Source organism: Onychomys torridus, chromosome 19, assembly GCF_903995425.1.
Source record: "Onychomys torridus chromosome 19, mOncTor1.1, whole genome shotgun sequence".
Classification (NCBI taxonomy): Eukaryota; Metazoa; Chordata; class Mammalia; order Rodentia; family Cricetidae; genus Onychomys; species Onychomys torridus.
This window is the reverse complement of record NC_050461.1, coordinates 24,209,211-24,227,160: the sequence shown is the minus strand read 5'-3', so window position 1 is coordinate 24,227,160 and position 17,950 is coordinate 24,209,211. Positions and strand designations below refer to the sequence as shown.

At 46.6% G+C, this 17,950-nt stretch overlaps 1 protein-coding gene across 1 annotated transcript in view; it reads right to left on the bottom strand.

Moving 5' to 3' along the window:
• The window catches only part of Rnf217 (ring finger protein 217), a 110,757-nt gene extending 94,731 nt beyond the window's left edge, over positions 1-16,026 (bottom strand). The window contains exon 1 of the mRNA XM_036168899.1: positions 14,645-16,026. Coding sequence (XP_036024792.1) covers positions 14,645-15,475 — 831 coding nt within the window. The 5' untranslated portion in view covers positions 15,476-16,026. The remainder of the gene's footprint in view (positions 1-14,644) is intronic.
• Positions 16,027-17,950: the final 1,924 nt, after the last annotated feature.

The following is a 17,950-nucleotide window of genomic DNA, read 5'->3' as shown; positions in this document are numbered from 1 at the left end:
TGATCTATCTGTTTGTTTTTTACATCTTAAGTTTAATGAATTAATTAACCACACAAAAGCAATGCCGGAGAACTGCCTTCATTAGTTTTGAAAATCGGGGCAGCTGTTGGTGATGCTGGGCTTCCACCAAAGCCTGCTTTCTGTTCATCTTGACATTTTGACAACAACTATCTGAGAAAGCATCCAAAACTGAGGACAGATGAAAAACACTGCACTGTGGCCTATGTTTGCTACATCGTCTCACTCACTTTCACCTCTCATTCATAGCTTTTGCGAAAGTGGCTGGTATTAAAGGCACGCCTTCCCTGACGACAGTCCACCATTCTTGTAACTAAACACATAGCACTAACCTTGCAAATCTTTAAACAAGTGGATCAAAATCTCTCTGAAAATCGTCATTTAGACAAATACTCAGCTACAAGCAAAGTATTAGGAAACAACATGACTCTCTTTTCAGCAATTTCCTCCTAAGCATTCCCTCTAAGTTCTTCCCACTTCTTACCAGAACTCAGGACAACACAAATAGAATTCTCTATTTTGGTTCATCCAAACTACACTTGAAACAGAAACTTAGCTAGAGAAAGAGCACACTTGCATTTCCCAAAATTAGTAACTATTCTTCCTATGACACAAATAAGTAACTTTGAAAGTAGACAGGCAGACAGACACTCATAGTGTACACACACACACACACACACACACACAGACACACACACACACACACGTTCACCTGGTTGGACGCTGGTTCTAGGGCAGAGAAGACCACCTAAATACATGGGTATTAAGTGGGACTAAATGAGGGTACCTGCGTCTGTACCTATCCTTTCCCATCCAGGGCGTCTTTGGCAGAGCAGTGAACCTGGCCTTTCCTCCCAAGGTCACATATTCAAGCAGAAAGTGTAGGACAATATAGCTATATCAAAGTCACTGCTAAATTTTCCAGACAGCTGTCCTTAGATAGATATGAACTAATTAAATTCCAAGCATTAGGACAAACAGCTTACAATCAACTGTCTGGTTTCCCTGCCCTTGCCATTGTTCAGCAACTGGGAGAAAAGGCCGTGGAGACCTTACTTGCCACACACCACCCAGAGCTAATCAGCCTCACCGAGACTGCTAAGAATGGCCAATGATCACGTGAGGAAACTCGGCAAGGGTGAACACCACAAAGGGAAGTGATTTGCCAGGTAGCCTATAATTAGCTTCCAAGTTTTACAGTAGAGAATAGATTGAGGCGAATAGATTAGGAGGACTTTAAAAGGGGATTAGTCATTCCCGTGAATGACTAATCCCTGAATTAAGTTACCTGAGCCAGGGGGGTAGGCCACATCACACAAGCAAATATCCCCTCTATTATAGATTCCTCTCCATTGCAGGTCCCTCTATTTTTGATCTATTATAGATCCCCCTGCATTACAGCGCCCCTCTATCACAGATCCCCCTCCATTACAGCAACCCTCTATCAGAGATCCCCCTGCATTACAGCGCTCCTCTATTATAGATCCCCCTCCATTACAACGCCCCTCTATTATAGATAGATCCCCTCTTTTGCACTGAGAAGCAGCTTCTGAGGACAACAGACTTGCTCCTGAAAATGTCAAGTTACCTGTTCAAGAAGACATGAAGCAGACAATAAAACCATTGAAACTAGACTACCATAAACCACAAAACCCCAACAGCAGGCAATGAGGATTAACTAGGAGGGTTAATTCTAAAGTATCCTTAAATACAATACCATCTCCATATAGAATATGCCTACATGGTAAACAAATCCATTATATCAGAAAGCTTAAATTTTTCAAGGGAGACTTTGAATTACCACTGTGACAAAAATTCTGATATAATGGGAAGGAAGCTGATCTAGAATGCTTTTAAGTAACACTAGTCAGAATAATTAAAAGTTGACCTTGACCCCAAAGTATTTCAGTTACAATAATACTAAAATAAATTCTGAGAAGGAATAGCTTTCACATGAGCCCTCATAAAATTATTCAAACACAATGCACAAGAATACAACATTAAATTGTATTAACCAACAGAATGATATATTGGAAATATGTGAATGGTTAGTAAAACATAAACATTAAAAAAACAAAATAAAGCCGGGCAGTGGTGGTGCAGGCCTTTAATCCCAGCACTCAGGAGGCAGAGGCAAGTGGAGCTCTGTGAGTTTAAGTCCAGCCTGGTCTACAGAGTGAGTTCCAGGAAAGGTACAAAGCTACACAAAGAAACCCTGTCTCAAAAAAACAAACAAACAAACAAAACAAAAACAAACAAACAAACAAACAAACAAAAACCAAAGTAAAATATACACTCTAAAAAAGTTTTACTACCCAAATTAGCAATGTTCCTACATTTTACCTGAAATTGTATAGTGGTTATTAAAATATGTCTCTAAAGTCCTTTGACATAGAGTTTGGAGAGTAGGGGTGGCCGGGGTGGTGGTGGCACATGCCTTTAATCCCAGCACTGGGGAGGCAGAGGCAGGTGAGATCGAGAACAGCCTGCTCTATAGAGTGAGTTCCAAGAGGCAACCAGGGCTACAGAGAAATCCTGTCTCAAAAACAAACAAAACAACAACAACAACAACAACAACAAAAAGAATAGGGGTGAACAGCCCTTCCCCTTGAGTGGTGTTTACGTTTGCTTTGCCCAGATGCTGCTGCTAAGAGACTTGCAAATGAAGGCGGAAAAAATTAGGTAACTTCACCTGGCTGGCTCTGGGGAAAGCCACCTCCAAAGCAGAACCCAGGGACATGCAGGCACTTTGGTAGACAGCCACAGCTGAGCTCCCTGGCAACAGCTGCGAGCTGAGTGAGGATGGCATCTGACAACAAGCACATGAGAAACTCCGAGGGTGAACTGGCCATCTGAGCAGTTCCCAAATTCCTGACCCACAGTGTCATGGTCAAAATAAAACGGTCATCTTCAGCCCCTGGGTTCTGGAAGCATTTGTTCTGCAGCAGGCATAACCAGAGCAAGGGCTGTAACTGAAGAAGAAACCCTTGAGTATTAGTGGGGTGCTATAAGACAGACTCTAGCCATCCCATTTACTCACATTCAAAATTGAAATAGATCACAGGACTGTATGTCAAAAGTTCAGATTCATATCATTTGCTTTTTTGACCAATCTAAACAGGCCTCATTTTTTCTATCCTTCCCTTCGGTTGTATTAAATATTAACTGAGCACTGACTCCTATCCTGGGTGCCAATCAAAGGTGCCAGTTATGAAAAAAACTAAGACACTGTGGACAGTATCACAAAATCACATAATCAATCCCCAATCACCTACAAGCGTGTAAACACAAAAGGTTCAAGTGCATGCTGACAGGGTAAAAGGGACTCTGAAAGCAAGGAAGAGTCACTCGGAGACTTGGCAGAGCTCTGAAGGCTGAGGGGACTTGACCACAGAAAGGACGTTATGCCTTGAGGAAAGACAGCCGGATGACAGAAAGGACTGGAAAACACAGGACAAATCCTACTGGCAAGTGTTCGCAACGAGGGTCTTTATGTGGGGTGAGGGGAAGCAAAGTTCTGCAGGTTTCCAAACAAGGTAATGAAATACTGAAATTGTCATTTCAAATAATTAATTTGGCTCTTAGCTTTGCACCATTGTGACAAAATACCTGAGATTATCAATTTATAAGAAATAAAACACAAGCTGAACAGTGGTGGCACGCGCCTGTAATTCCAGCACTCGGGAGGCAGAGGCGGGTGGATCTCTGTTCAAGGCCAGCCTGGGCTACAGAGAGAATTCCAGGACAGCCAGGGCTACACAGAGAAACCCTGTGTCATAAAAACAAATAGAAAGAAAAAGGAAAGAAGGGGAGGGGAGGGGAGGGGAGGGGAGGGGAGGGGAGGGGAAAGGAGAGAAGAGACTTCGGCTCATTTTCAAAGGCGACCTGGCACTGTTACATTGGGCCTGCAGCAGCATAGTACCACTTGGTAGGAGGGCATAACTGTGAAGGCTGCCAAGCTCATGGCTCCAGAAGTAGAAGAGAGAGGGCCAGAGTCCCAACATCTCCTCCAAATCATGTCCATAATGTCCTGAATTCCTTATACTAGCTCCTATCACCTAAGAATTTTACCACTTCAGAACAGTGTCACAAGCAGAAGAGCAAGGTCCCAACGTCTGGGAGCAACCCTTGGGAGGTCATTCAACATTCAAACTATTATCTAGTACAGTGTTTCCTACATTGACGACACCGTCCTAAATGTACTAACTAGAATAGAAAAAACAAGTCCACTTTATAGGCACCATTCCCATGCCTATAACACAAAAGAAAATTACTGTGTATATTTAAGTATACTGTTTGTGTGTGTATCATGTGTGTACACATTTGTGTGTGTGTGTGTGTGTGTGTGTGTGTGTGCTTGCACGCACGAGCATGCGTGGGGGTGGGGGGGTCCCTAGCTCCCCCTAACCAAAGTTCATTATTGTCACACCTGGCTTTCCACCTGGCTACTGGGAATCCTAACTCAGGCCCTCAGGCTTGTGCAGCAAGCACTTTACAGATCCCCCAGAAGTCCCTAAACACAATAGTACTAAGTTCTTTAGCTGCATACATACTGTTTCATAGTTTAAAGGATCACAGAGCAGGAAAGAGGCAATTTAGATACAATGCAGTAAGGAGAATCCTACAGAAGGATTCTTACATTGTTTTATAGCCTCAAATAAAAAAGGTAGACTATAGGAAGAATGTTTGATCCACATGTAGGGGGTCAAGAACAATCCTCATAGAATAATACCTAACCTGAGACTAGAAGAATGATCAGGATTGAAAGAAGCAGAGATGTGGACCCGCAAGGGCAGAACAAGGGCTCTCCTCAGACAGAAGTTCATGCTACCAAAAGCAAAGACTCAGGCGTGTCATGAGTCTTCAAAGATCAAAAAATTGGAGCTGCTGGGTGGCTGTTGGCACACGCCTTTAATCCCAGCACTTGGGAGGCAGAGCCAAGTGGATCTCGATGAGTTCGAGGCCAGCCTGGGTCTACAGAGTTCCAGGAAAGGCACCAAAACTACACAGAGAAACCCTGTCTCGAAAACAAACAAAGTTGGGGCTACTTGAAGACAAAGCTTGGAAAACACAAGAGTCAGATCACTCAGGGACATGTACACACCAACTTCACATTCTACTCTACAAGCAAGAGGCCACCACTAAACACATAAAAGGGAGAAAGCCAGAAATGGTCATGCATTTTAAAGAACCCTCCAGCCTCAGTGTTGGGAAAGAGATTGGAGACGAGATTGGAGGACAAGAATCAAGTCACCAGAGTCCAGGAGGGAGGCACTGGAGAGATGGCTCCACAGTTAAGACGTTTTCCTGTTCTTCCAGTGGACACAAGACAGGTTTCCAGGACCAGGGCTCACAACAACCTGTAACTCCAGTTCCAGGGGATCCAGTGTCCTTTGCTGGCCCCCACAGGCACCTGCAGATATTTAACATAAACACACACACACACACACACACACACAGATAAAATGTTCAGATCCAGGAAGGAAAAGGTAGAGTGGGAAGCACAGGAAATGACAGAAGAAATGAACAGTATAGCAGAATGCAAAATACCTCAGGATGCGGGACAGAAAGAACCGCATGAGGGAACAGAAGGAAAGCAGGCATAGCCTGAGTTTCTGAACTGGGTATGATTGATGGAAGCAGGGACTCCGAAAGCAGAAAATCAGCTCTGAGAAAGAAGAGAACAGAAGCAGGAATCCACTTTGAAGATTTAAAATGAATTGTGTACCGGTAGGTATGGGTAGGACGTCCTGCTAAAACTGGCCAAGAGAGATAGCTTTAGAGATAAAACCTAGGAAGAGCAATGGGTTCCGATTCTGAGTATTCTGAGACAAAAACATACAGAGGCCTCCGGAACCCCAGAAGTAAATGCTATCAAACACTAGAGAGTTGGGGTGGGGAGGGATTCAAAGAGAGTAATGACTGACTCAAAGTCAAGAAGAAAACAGGAGCATGTGCCACTAAAACTGAGCAGCAACCAAATCACCGCTTCTCGAGAGTTTCCCCAGTACTCCTTAGAGTGAGTGGGAGCCTTTCCCTACTACATCCCATAAGAAGCTCCCACTCTCTTAAATTGTGTAACTATGTTTCTTTTCTTTCCTCAACCGGGAGAATTCGGTTCTGTGTGATAGAAACATTTCCCCTCTGGAAGACTGCCTTCCTCATCTGAGCGGCTTTTGACTTCCACCCAGCTCCCTCGATGTGGTCTCCACGCAGACATTAACTTCTTCTAAAGGATGGTCATACCTCACAACTCCTCACTCCTTATCCCGCGCTGGGAGGAAATGCAAATTAGTTCTAGTATTAGGCCCCCATCCACCAGCTTTGCCCAGGCCTTCTGTCTTTTTGATAAGGTAACAAACGTAAAGACTATAAAAGGGCTGCAGGCTCGAGAGCCAAACCGATCGAAATTTAAATCCCATGTCCAACATTTCATAGCTCAGTGACTTTGAGGAGATTATTGAATCTCTCTAACCTTCGGTGTTCTCATAGAATGGTCTACTACAACAGTTCTCAACCTGTGGGTCGTGACCCCTGGGGGGGGGAGGGTCAAAGGACCCTTTCACGGGGGTTGCATCAGATATCCTGCATATCAAATATTTACATTACAATTCATAACAGTAGCAAAAGCATAGTTATGAGGTAGCCATGAAAATCTTTTTTTGGTTTGTTTTTTTGTTTTGTTTTTGTTTTTTTTTTTGAGCTAAGGATCTAACCCAGGACCTTGTGCTTGGCTAGGCAAGCACTCTACCACTGAGCTAAATCCCCAGCCAAAAACCATGTTATGATTGGGGGTCACCACACCCTGAGGAACTGTATGAAAGGCTGGCAGCATCAGGCAGGTTGGGAACTGCTGCTCTACTACCTACAGCTCGAAATGAGCTGTTCCTGTTCACTTGGAATGGCTGTCATCTGAAGGCCAACTGCACAACTGGCAATGGAAACAGATCCACTTCACACTTAGCAACCACCGCCCTGTTGGGAAAGGTGATGGTCAGTTTCAACCATCGTCTGGCTGTACCTCTCCTGCTTGGAATAATGTCGCTGTCTTCAACCTGGTCTTTTTCTCCTTGATCTTTACAACATATTCTGCACAGAGACCGTCCTTCAAGAGGACAGTCGTGACTGGCTACTCTCTGTTCAGTATTTCCTTGTAGTTTCCCATCCTACTCAGATGCAAAGTAAATTCTCTATGACCTTAAACCCCTGTCTTGGGTCTGCTTACTGCACCCATTTGTACCTGCATGTACCAACCACATGGGTCTCCTGGCCATCCCTGGCACAGCCCAGGCAGTCTCTACCTCTGGAAGTCTATTGCCATTTTTTTCAGATGTGTATATGGTCTGTTCCATTGCTGGCTTATGAAGGTCTTAACTGGGAAGGGACTTTGTAAAAGAGACTGTTTCTAACAAAACCCCTCAAAAGATGAGCTTAGTAGCAATCCCCTCTTGGGTATTTACCAACTTTCCTTTGTTTCTTTTTTCCCATGGCCCTCACTGCCTCTAATATATTAAATAATTTACCTTTATCTTCTTCATAGCCTAGCATACCAACTCCACGAAGTCAGGGATTTTGTGGTCTTCTTTCCTCTTTGAGCACAGACAACAGTATCTATAACACTGAGGGTGCTGCGGACACACAAGCCAACTAACAAGAAATGGTAAACTAGGGATGAGAATGAAGACCTTGAGCCAATGGTTGTTCTCACTATTTGTGAGTACGCACATAGTTCAGGCGCGATCATCCCAAAGGGATGGTGTGAACGGGATGTTGGAAGCTACGGAGAATGGTAAATAGTGGATACTGTATTCCTATAGACACTAAATTATCATTTTATGAAAGAACCTCATGTGAGAAGTTTCATCTTAGTTTAGTATGTAAAATACTTGTAACAAAATGAATGTGAACAAAACAAACACGTTTTTTCAGCTGTAGGGTTTGCTAGTGAAGCTCGACCATGTGATGAGCATATTCCAACCCTGCATTCCGCCAGCAGCACAGAGAGGAAAAACGTTTTCTTTCTTTCTTTCTTTCTTTCTTTCTTCTTTTCTTTTCTTTTTTTTTTTTTTTTTTTGTTTTTCGAGACAGGGTTTCTCTGTGTAGCTTTCCTGGAACTCACTTGGTAGCCCAGGCTGGCCTCAAACTCACAGAGATCCTCCTGCCTTTGCCTCCCAAGTGCTGGGTTCTTTCTTTAAACATCAGCCAAACTGTCATTAACAGACCAAAACAAAATTAGCAAAAACAATGTTTTCCCTTAAGTTAGCATAGTGAATATTTTAAAGAGGAGGGTGCTCACAGATATTCTATTTCCAACAACTGCAATGTATTCTGAAACATACATGTTTGTGCACGCGTGTGTGTGTGTGGTGTGTGTGTGGTGTGTGTGTGGTGTGTGTGTGTGTACATATAAAAATATGCATATACACATTAACAAGTATACACAGATTTATTATTTTTGATTAAATAGTAAGAGAAAAAAACATTTAATAAAAGGTTAGTTGGTTCCTGGAATGGTTTTAAAAGAAGCTCCCAGAGACTAAGAAAAAGGAAAAAGGAAAGTATCTAACTGCTTTAAAAAGAGCTTTTACTAATAAAACTGGAAACAAAAAAAATACTTCCAGCAAGGCTGTTAAATGGTTTCTTGAGAGCACTTAATATGTTTATATAGAGTATCTCCTGGTATAGGGCTAATGCAAAAATTGAACACTAGTTAGCAAATAGGGTGATTATAAGAACCCACTGCCAGCTGCCTGTCTCCATTGCCCATCGCAAACTCTTAATAAAATGCTAAAAACCCAAGCTTTACCTTTTGGTCTCTCACCTCTGGACTAAGGAGTGTTCAGGTCTAACCACCTGAGCTCCATCCACTTTAGGGGAATAAAAATCACATCTAAAGGTGTCTGTTGATACAGAGAGTCAGTAATACCTGCAGTGTTACTTGAAATCTTTTAACAGTAGAGCTCAGTGTAGGACTGCTCTACTGAGCCTCACTTCCAGCCAGCGGGAAAGCCACACCACAGAAGGACCAGGCTCTGCTGGCCCTGGACCTCAGTGCTCGGTGGGAGACTGTCCTGCAGAAATTAAGCGCCAGTTAGAATCAGACTAGAAAAAGTAAAAGAAGCCAGGCGGTGGTGGCACACGCCTTTAAGCCCAGCACTCTGGAGGCAGAGGCATGCAGTTCTCTGAGAGTTCGAGGCCAACATGGGCTACAGAGTGAGTTCCAGGACAGGCTCCAAAGCTACACAGAGAAACCCTGTCTCAAAAAAAAAAAAAAAAAAAAAAAAAAAAAACGTAAAAGAGAAACAGAAGCAATTGCTAAAGAGAACTGTGCAGAGAGAGAAGAGGAAAATTAGGAGCACAAGTCAGGAAGGTGTGCAAACAAAGGTTACCACATCCCCTAAATACACACTGACAGCACACGCACACTGCACACACACACGCATACAGAGTCTTCAATTCTCGCTTTTGAAATTTGTAAAACGACTCTGAAATAGAGCGCATGCTCACGTGATTCTTCACTTTCAGGATTACCAAAACATATTTGGCCTGGTGGGAGCTGTAAATCTATCCATGTGAAGACAAAGATATCAAACTCCACGTTCAATGATATATATATCCATCTGCTTTAAGACTTAAAAGAGAAGAATTGAAGTTAGACTTCTTTACCCACGAAGAGACTGGGTGACTGAGATTTACTAAAGGAATATTTTCCTTCTGGCCGCTAGGTCACCGGTTCTGGGGTGACTACAGTAGCAGTCAGTTTAGGGCATTACCATGTAGCAGCTGTTCTCCTCACAATGTGTAGAAGAAGTGTGTTGCTTGCTGCTATTAATAGCCATCAGACAGGTGTATACATTCCAAGTCATTTGCATCTGCCAATCTCCTGCACTTTAAGCAGTGTGCTAAAAGCCGCAACAGCTGCGGCCTTTAGCGTGTCCGGTGGTAGGCTCAATTCTTCCTTTGTGTTATCCAAAGCACTAAATGTTATATTTCATATTTACAACCCATTTTTCTATCTAAATCAAAGTCATGAAGGAAAGATATTTGTGGATGGTTTCTGGAAAGCAAAGATGGCAACCACTCATCTATCTTTCTTCTTAGAAGAATGCGGCAAAGGCCAAGGTGCTGAGAAGCCACTTCGGAGACCCTGGGAATCTGGGAGACATTGCAGGCGTCCTGGGGACTAGGTGCTAGCCATGTATGTCATTGGAAAATGCACTTCTAAAAACAGATGTACAAAACATGCATATACCTAAGCACTATAAGCCAGGTAACTTCCACTCTCTGTGTCTTGGTGTACCATAACCTCTCAGTGAGTGCCAAGCGCAGTGACTGACGTTCTCATCCACAGTTCAACTCCTCATCACGGTATTCAGAAAGTGCATGGTAGCTACAACACTACAAAGTCATCCCACCAAGGATTCTCCTAGCCAATCACAACACTGAGATACTGTCCCTGTCTAATTGCTGAGGGCTATACCGAAATACTGCTGATACCTAGTCATCACCCTTGGCCACATCTGCAGTCCCTGAAAGACTCTTTGCTGCTCCAAGTCTGAAAGCATTTCAACCTCCCAAATTTCTGTCTTCCGTCAGTCAGAAGAGTTCACTCAACCAGGCATGATTCCAACTCACAATTAATATGCATTTTTAATGTTTGTATAAAATGTTTAATACTCATTTGCTTTACAATCTTAAATGATATTAAATAATGCACCAAGCAGATGGCAGAAACTCAAACGTGAAAACGTCACTAATAGGTCTTTAAATGCATTCTTTCCCCCCACCCAAAGGTTTTCAGCAGCCTGGAAGTCCAGATTTGCCAGGTTTGCTTAGGTCAAAAATCTCATCAGGCCAGGCAGTGGTGGCACACACCTTTAATCCCAGCGCTCCGGAAGTAGAGGCAGGTGGATCTCTGTGAGTCCAGCCAAGGCTACACACACACACACACACACACACACACACACACACACACACACACAAAACCACCCTGTCTCAAAAAACTAAATTAAATTTAAAAATCTTATCAGATGCAAAAGAGAAAGCATACAACATCTCCCCTGCCTATTTTTCTTGTTGTTGCTGTTTTGTTTTTGGTATTGTGGATCAAACCTAAAGCCACACAGAAGTAAGCACTCCACCACTGAGTTATAATTCTAGTAAAACACCCACCCACACCCACACATACACACCTTTTTTAAAATCTGGAGACAGGATCTCACTAAGTTGCCCAGGCCAGCTTTGAACTCACAAAGTTATCCCAGCAAGCCTTGAACTTGTGCTCTGTCTGCCTCAATCTCCCAAGCAACTGGGATTATAGATCTGTACCACCAGGCCTGGCTGCAGTGCCCTTTTGCCCTGGTTCAGTAAGGCAGGAACCACACAATTAGACCTGATTTCACTCAGGCACTGGTGGGTTCACCACAGATCACCATCTACAGTTAAATTTCACTAATGAGAAGATCCACCCATGCACAGATGACCGTGAAACGGAGAGTTCTGAACATGAAGATGGCCAGATCTTAAAATTCAGGATCCTATCAGAAATATTACAACCACAATCCTGTATATCACCCAGTGGAAAAGGACTTAGGTTTTCATAAACTAAAAGTTTCCTTAGACTCTTCTAGATATAATAACAAATGTAGCCTATTTCATTGATCTACTTTAAGTCTGTGTCTTTCAACTTAAATGTAAAAATGCTCAGAGCAAGCCCAGCCGTGGTGGTGCACACCTTTAGTACCAGCACTCCAGAGGCAGAGGCAGGTGGATCTCTGAGTTCAAGGTCAGCCTGGTCTACAAAGCTAGTTCCAGGACAGCCAGAGCTGTTACACAGAGAAATGCTATCCTGAAACCTCCCACACACACCAAAAACAAAACAAAACAAAAAAAACCACCAATGTTCTGAGCAAAATTTGGCATCCAAGCTTTCTAGGGTGACCTCAGGTTCTTTACAAATCCAATAACTATTGAGCAAATATCTGCTATATGCTAAACAGGCAAGGATTAACAAAATCATATGGAAACTCTGTCTTCACAGAAGTTAATTACTGAGGAACAAGAGAGTGTATTAGTGCTATGTAGAAAAGCTAAAACCCCTGAAGAGACACAGGGAGTGTGGGATAAGGCTCAACTTTTAAAAGGCAGTCGGTCGCAGAGACTGGGTTGATGGCTCAGTTGGTAAGAACTTGCCACACAAGTCTGAAGACCTGAGTTCAAATGCCTCACTGGCCGGCATCCACATAAACAAGGGAGGCATGGATGTGCACGCCTATAACCCCAACATTGGGGAGTAGAGACAGGTGGGCTCCAGGAACTCAGCCAGACAGCCTACGTGAAACAGCAAGGTTCAGCTTCAGTAAGAGACTCTGCCTCCAAGGATTAAAGAGGACAGCAATAGAACAGGGCATCCAACATCCTCCTCTGGCCTCTGTGCCAGTGCACAGACCTGCAAACCCATGCACATACATGTGCGCGCGCACACATACAAAGACACTCAGTGAAGACCACAAAGGACAGTATGTGAATACAGATCCAAAGGTGGGGGTGGTAGATGGAGCAAGTAAAGGAACAGGGAGCGGGAGTCCGCTAGACCCGGGGAACAAGTACACAGCCCTGAGGTGGCAGCATGCCTGGCTTTCTGGACTTTCGCTTGTGCTGTGATTATTTGAAATAATGCCTACCTCTTGCTGGAGAAAGGCCTGCCAGTTGCTTTGGGGGGCCAGGGGCGCTAAGACTGCAGACCAGACACTGCGGTCACTTCAAAGGAGTTTTGTGGGTATGTGCTAAGAGGACGACTCACCCAGCTCCCTCTTCTCATCACAACTGCAAACACCAACTTCCTAAAACTAACTTTTGCTGACGGAAAGGAAAGAAAGCTGCTTTGGCCCAAAAGGGCCCCCCAGTAAGGAAATCAAACAGTTAGGCAGCATAACCCACCAGGAGTACCAACCTTGACCTTCAAAACCAGCTGCTGGTTCTATCTGCCAGGTAGTAGGTAAGGTCCAGAGCTGGGGAAATAAGGCAGTGGAGGCCATAGGCTTAAAAATATTCAAGGCCAACTTGGTGTATTTCGCCAGTTTAAGGCAAGACTGAGCTACACAGCAAGATCCTGCTTATGCATAAACAAGCAAACACATAAGTAAATTAAGGTGCTGCTTGGTATTCGTGTTTACAGCTCACTGGATGCTACTGTGTACTATGTTTTGAACACATCTGCTCTCTCTGTGACTTCTCTGGAGCAAGGCCCATATTTTGGAAATGTCGGAGTCCCTCCACAAGACACTGCACAGGAAAGGCAGGGTGATGTCATAGAAACGACCACAAACAAGCAGGCAACCTTCCCCCAGCTTTAAGTCTCCGTTGGCTGATAAATCCTAAAAACAGACACCACCGTGTCTCCCTCCCGGGCGTTTGGATAATCTCAGCCATTGGGGCCAAGCTCCTGTTTGTGTAACATTCCAATCTGTATTAAGTCTTTCTTGCCATTTGCCGTGGGGCACAGTACACACTTTCAGACCAGACCCCAGCAATGGAGTGACCAGAAACTACACAGGAACCACACTGTTTAGAACCCGGTCGGTTCACTGAATTCAGCCAATCCGTAAAACACTATCATCTGAAACAACCCAACTCAGACTATAAATCGACATCCAGACAGTCTAGCCAGACAAGCAGGCAGGAAGAGAACAATTTCAGGGCAGGAAAGGTTGGAAGACAAATTTTTAAAAATATCTGATCAGGCGGGGGCCTGGAGGATGAGGTAAAGCGTCGCAGCAGAGTTGGCACCTGAACAGACATGGTTTTGAAAGATGAATAGGCCTGGGACAATCAGACACGGGATCAAAGGGCATTAAGGATTGTGCAAAGACACTGGCAGAAACACCGCAGACTGAAAACCATGAAGGAGGGCTGCTATGTTTCTCAAGCTTTCCAAGAAAAAAAACCAACAAGCTCTCCGAAGGAGGGTGGAGAGGAAAGTTCCTCCGCCGCCTGTTGGGTTAAAAACCTCTTCTTGCTCTCTCTTTCTCTGCTTTGTTTGGCTCCTTCTCTTTTGTTTCTCTCTTGAGGAAATAAAAGTACGGTGCAGGCTTAAAATTTCAGTAGAGAAAAGTAGTTTAACCTTAGTGTGGAAAACTGAGAAGCAGGCAAGAGTTATTATTATTTTTTTAATTTACATGCCTTTCGATATGCAAAGGGAACACGGTTAAAATGCAGATATTACAGCCCTGACACACGAATCCCAGCTCCACAAATATTTATTTTATGCTCACTGTCTGTTCGTTTCTGGGATGCCAGGCCAGTGAGGCAGCCTTTCTTGCTCTCCCCGGAGCAAGCTAGCTCTTGCATGCAATCTACAGAAGAAATAATCAGAGGGCCATCCACCTCATTCCTCCAGCAGCTGCCAACCAAAACCTGAAGCTCAGGGCAGAGTTAACCAGCCAATAAACCAGTGTGGGTAAAAACACACTTAATAACAAGGAAGGCTGTAGCAATTGCTAGAGGCCCTGGGTAAGCGGGCCCTGTCACCTCTTCCCTGGCTAGGAAGCTTAGGTGAGAACCTCCCCACCAGTACTTTGGCATGGTGAATGGGCTGAAAGTGGGCAGAGGGAGCCGCGGAAGTTACCTGGGAGCTCAGGTAGATCTTGAGACACTCCTCGCACACCGCCTTCTTGCAGCAGGGCAGGGGCTGGATGGGCTTGTCTTCCAGGCACACCCGGCACATCAGCACCATGAGGGGCGCGTAGGGGTCCCCTACCCCGCCCAGGCCAGAGTAGGGTGGAGCTCCTAATAGGCCAGGCACGGAGAAGGGCTCCGGAGCCAGGTAGAACTCCAGCTCGATGCTGCCGCCGTCGGGGGAGAGGGGGTCAGCCGGGAGCGACAACGGAGAGCTGGGGAAGGAGGGCGGCGGGCTGGCGGGAATCGGCCCCGGCGGTGGTGCTCGAGGTGGGGACTCTGGCGGCGACAATGACTCGGCGGTGGGGGCCTCGGGCAGGTCGCTCTCCACGCAGTACACGGAGCAGAAGACTTGCGGCTTGGCGGGGGGCGGGTGTCGCTGGGCCAGCACGTCCAGGAGCAGCCCGTCGGGGGGCGGCCGACCGGGGGTCGCCTCCCGTGGCCCTGCTCCCTCCGCCTCGCGCTCCAGCTGCAGTTCCAAACTCTGGGGGTCTAGGGGCCCGGTGAGTGGCAGTCCCTTGGGCTGCCCCGCCGGGGCCCGATGGCTCGCAAGCTCCTGGGTGCTCGCGTCCACGCAGTCCGAGTCTTTTCCGCAGCCGCCGCCGCTGCTCGGCACCGGGGAGGAGGAGGAGGCGACGGCGGCGGTGGCGCGCGGCCCGGGAGCCCCGGCGCGGTCCCCTCGCGGCCTGGGGGACTCGGGCTGGCCCGCTGAGCCCCCGCCAGGGGCCCGCGCCTCCCAGGGCCCGCCGCCGCCGCTCACCGTGCTCTGCTCCTCGCCCATTGCCGCCCGCGGCCCGCGCCGCCGCCGCCCATCCAGCCGCCGGGACCCCCAGCCGGCGCCGGGCAGCGCGGGCAGCGGCTCGGCTCCACTCGCGGCTGCGCTTCTGCTTCCGGGTCCCTCCTCCGGGGCCGGGACGCCCCAAGCTCCCTCCGGGGAGCCCGTGCTCCCGGGCCGCAGCGCGCGGCCAGCCGGCTCCTCCTCCTGCTCCGCCGCCTAGTCGCCGTCGTCCTCTGGCGCGGCAGGGCACCGCCTCGGGGACGCCGAGGGCCTCAGGCTGCGGGTGCCCGGTCCGCATGCAGGTCGGGGCGGTGCCGCGATCCCGCGAGCCCCGGGCGGGGCGGAGAAGTCCCGGGGGTGGGAGGGAAAGGCGACCGTCAGTCCCGCGCCATCCCTGTCCCCGCAGCGGGGCGCGCGGCCGGCGATCCGAGGGTCGCGGGGCCTGTGGCGTCACCGAGAGGTGGCCGAGCCGCACACGGCGCCTGGTGCCCCCGGGGGGAGAGGCGGGAGCGGGCGACCTCCCTCCCTCCCCCTCGTGCTTCACCTAGGGCCCTGCTCCCTCCCCCTCACCCCACCCCTTGAGCGCACACCTCCCCACACGTACACACACGCGCGCGGGCACCCGCGCACACACTCGCACGCACAGCCGAGTGAGTGTGAGCTAAGCTGAGATGCGCTCTCACGCCTTCAGAGTTCACACTTGGCCCCAGCCAAACCCGTAAGCGCGCGGCCGGGGCCCCTTAGGGCTGTGCTTTAAGTGGAACTTCCTTCCAAACTGCTGGAAACTGGGCTCTGCACCGAGAAAACACTGGAACGTTGCACCCAAGAAGCTTCAGCAGGGATTCTTCCCACTGCTGTGTTATTCTGCCTAGTTCCCTGTTCTCTGTCTAGGATCTTTGAAAACCACAAATAATCCAAAAAGCACTTGTCGCCTCCTCCTCCAACTAGAATACTTAGAAGCACTAACAAATAACGAATCCGAGATTTATCCCTTTTGCGCCTGTCTGTGTTCTCTTGGGAAATTGTCTTTGTGGGTTTTGTTTTTGTTTGTTTGTTTCTTAACCCTTTTAAGTGGGTAGCCTGGCCTAATTAATCAACTGGATCTTTGTTAGGAATCAGGGAGATTAACATAACCATATTCATACCCAAAACTGTTTCCAAGACAACAATTATATTTGAGCCAGAACTTAATTATGTGTTGCTCTATCTTTATTTTACAGGAAGTATTAGTCACCCAAACACTGGTGTATTTTAATTTTCTAAAGCCAATGAAAACATTTTTGGGAAACCAACCCTTTTTTTATTTAAACTTAGGAGGGAATTCAATTTACACATTCAAGTCAAAGGAAGAAACTGTGAAGTGTGTAGATTTTTTTTTTAATCTTGAAGTTGTTATTGAGTTGTTCTAAAGTATTTTTCCAAGGCAGATGCAAATGCTACAAAGTGACTAAGCATTCAGTATTGGCCAAGCAGTGGAACCCAAGGCCATGCATTTCTATCAGATGCAGCTGCAACTCAGGTACACCTGGGCAGCTTGAGTTGCATCACTACAAATGCCCTAGCACTCATTAGTCTGACCCAAGAATGAAGAATTCTTTGTTTTGGTTTGGTTTTCTTTTTCGAGGGTTTCTCTGTGTAGCCCTGGCTGTCCTGGAACTTGCTCTGTACACCAAGTTGGGTGAACTCAGAGATCCACCTGCCTCTGTCTCTGGAGTGCTGGGATTAAAGGCATGTGCCACCACTGCCGCCAGGCTGAAGAATTCTTATTTTGAAGATTACGTGGTACTCAAGTGGCCTGGAGAGATAGCTCAGTCAGTTGAAGCATGGAGACCTAATGGAGACCTAACATCAAATCTCAGTACCCACCTCAAAAGTAAAAAGGCCAGGGGTAAAGCCCAGGCAGGTGAATAAATGACTACTGGGACTCTTGAAGACTGCCTGTTCTCATTGCCCTTTCTTTACCATGGCTTCTTCCTGCTGCATGTTTCGGCCATTTCTGATCATAGAAGCATGTTATCCCATCTCCTTCCTCCAGGTAAATCCACACTTGCCTGAATCCTGGGCCTGGCACCCATAAAATTGGTTCTGAGACCCACAGGCCCCAACAGTATAAAATAAGTCACAATGCAATGTTGTGGGATATTTGTGCACTGTGTGAAGATGTGTTGCTGTGATTGGCCACAGAGCTGAGTGGCCAATAGCTAGGCAGGAAGAGGTTGGGCGGGATTTCTAGGGACAGAGAGAACTCTGGGAAGAAAGGCAGAATCACCAGCCAGACTCAGAGGAAGCAGGAAGGGCAGTGCAGAGATGAGGTAAAGCTACATGGCAGAATGTAGGTTAATATAAATGGGTTAATTTAAGTTATAAGAGCCAGGGGTTGGGGATTTAGCTCAGTGGTAGAGCACTTGCCTAGCAAGCGGAAGGCCCTGGGTTCGGTCCTCAGATCTGGAAAAAAAAAAGAAAGAAAGAAAGAAAAAA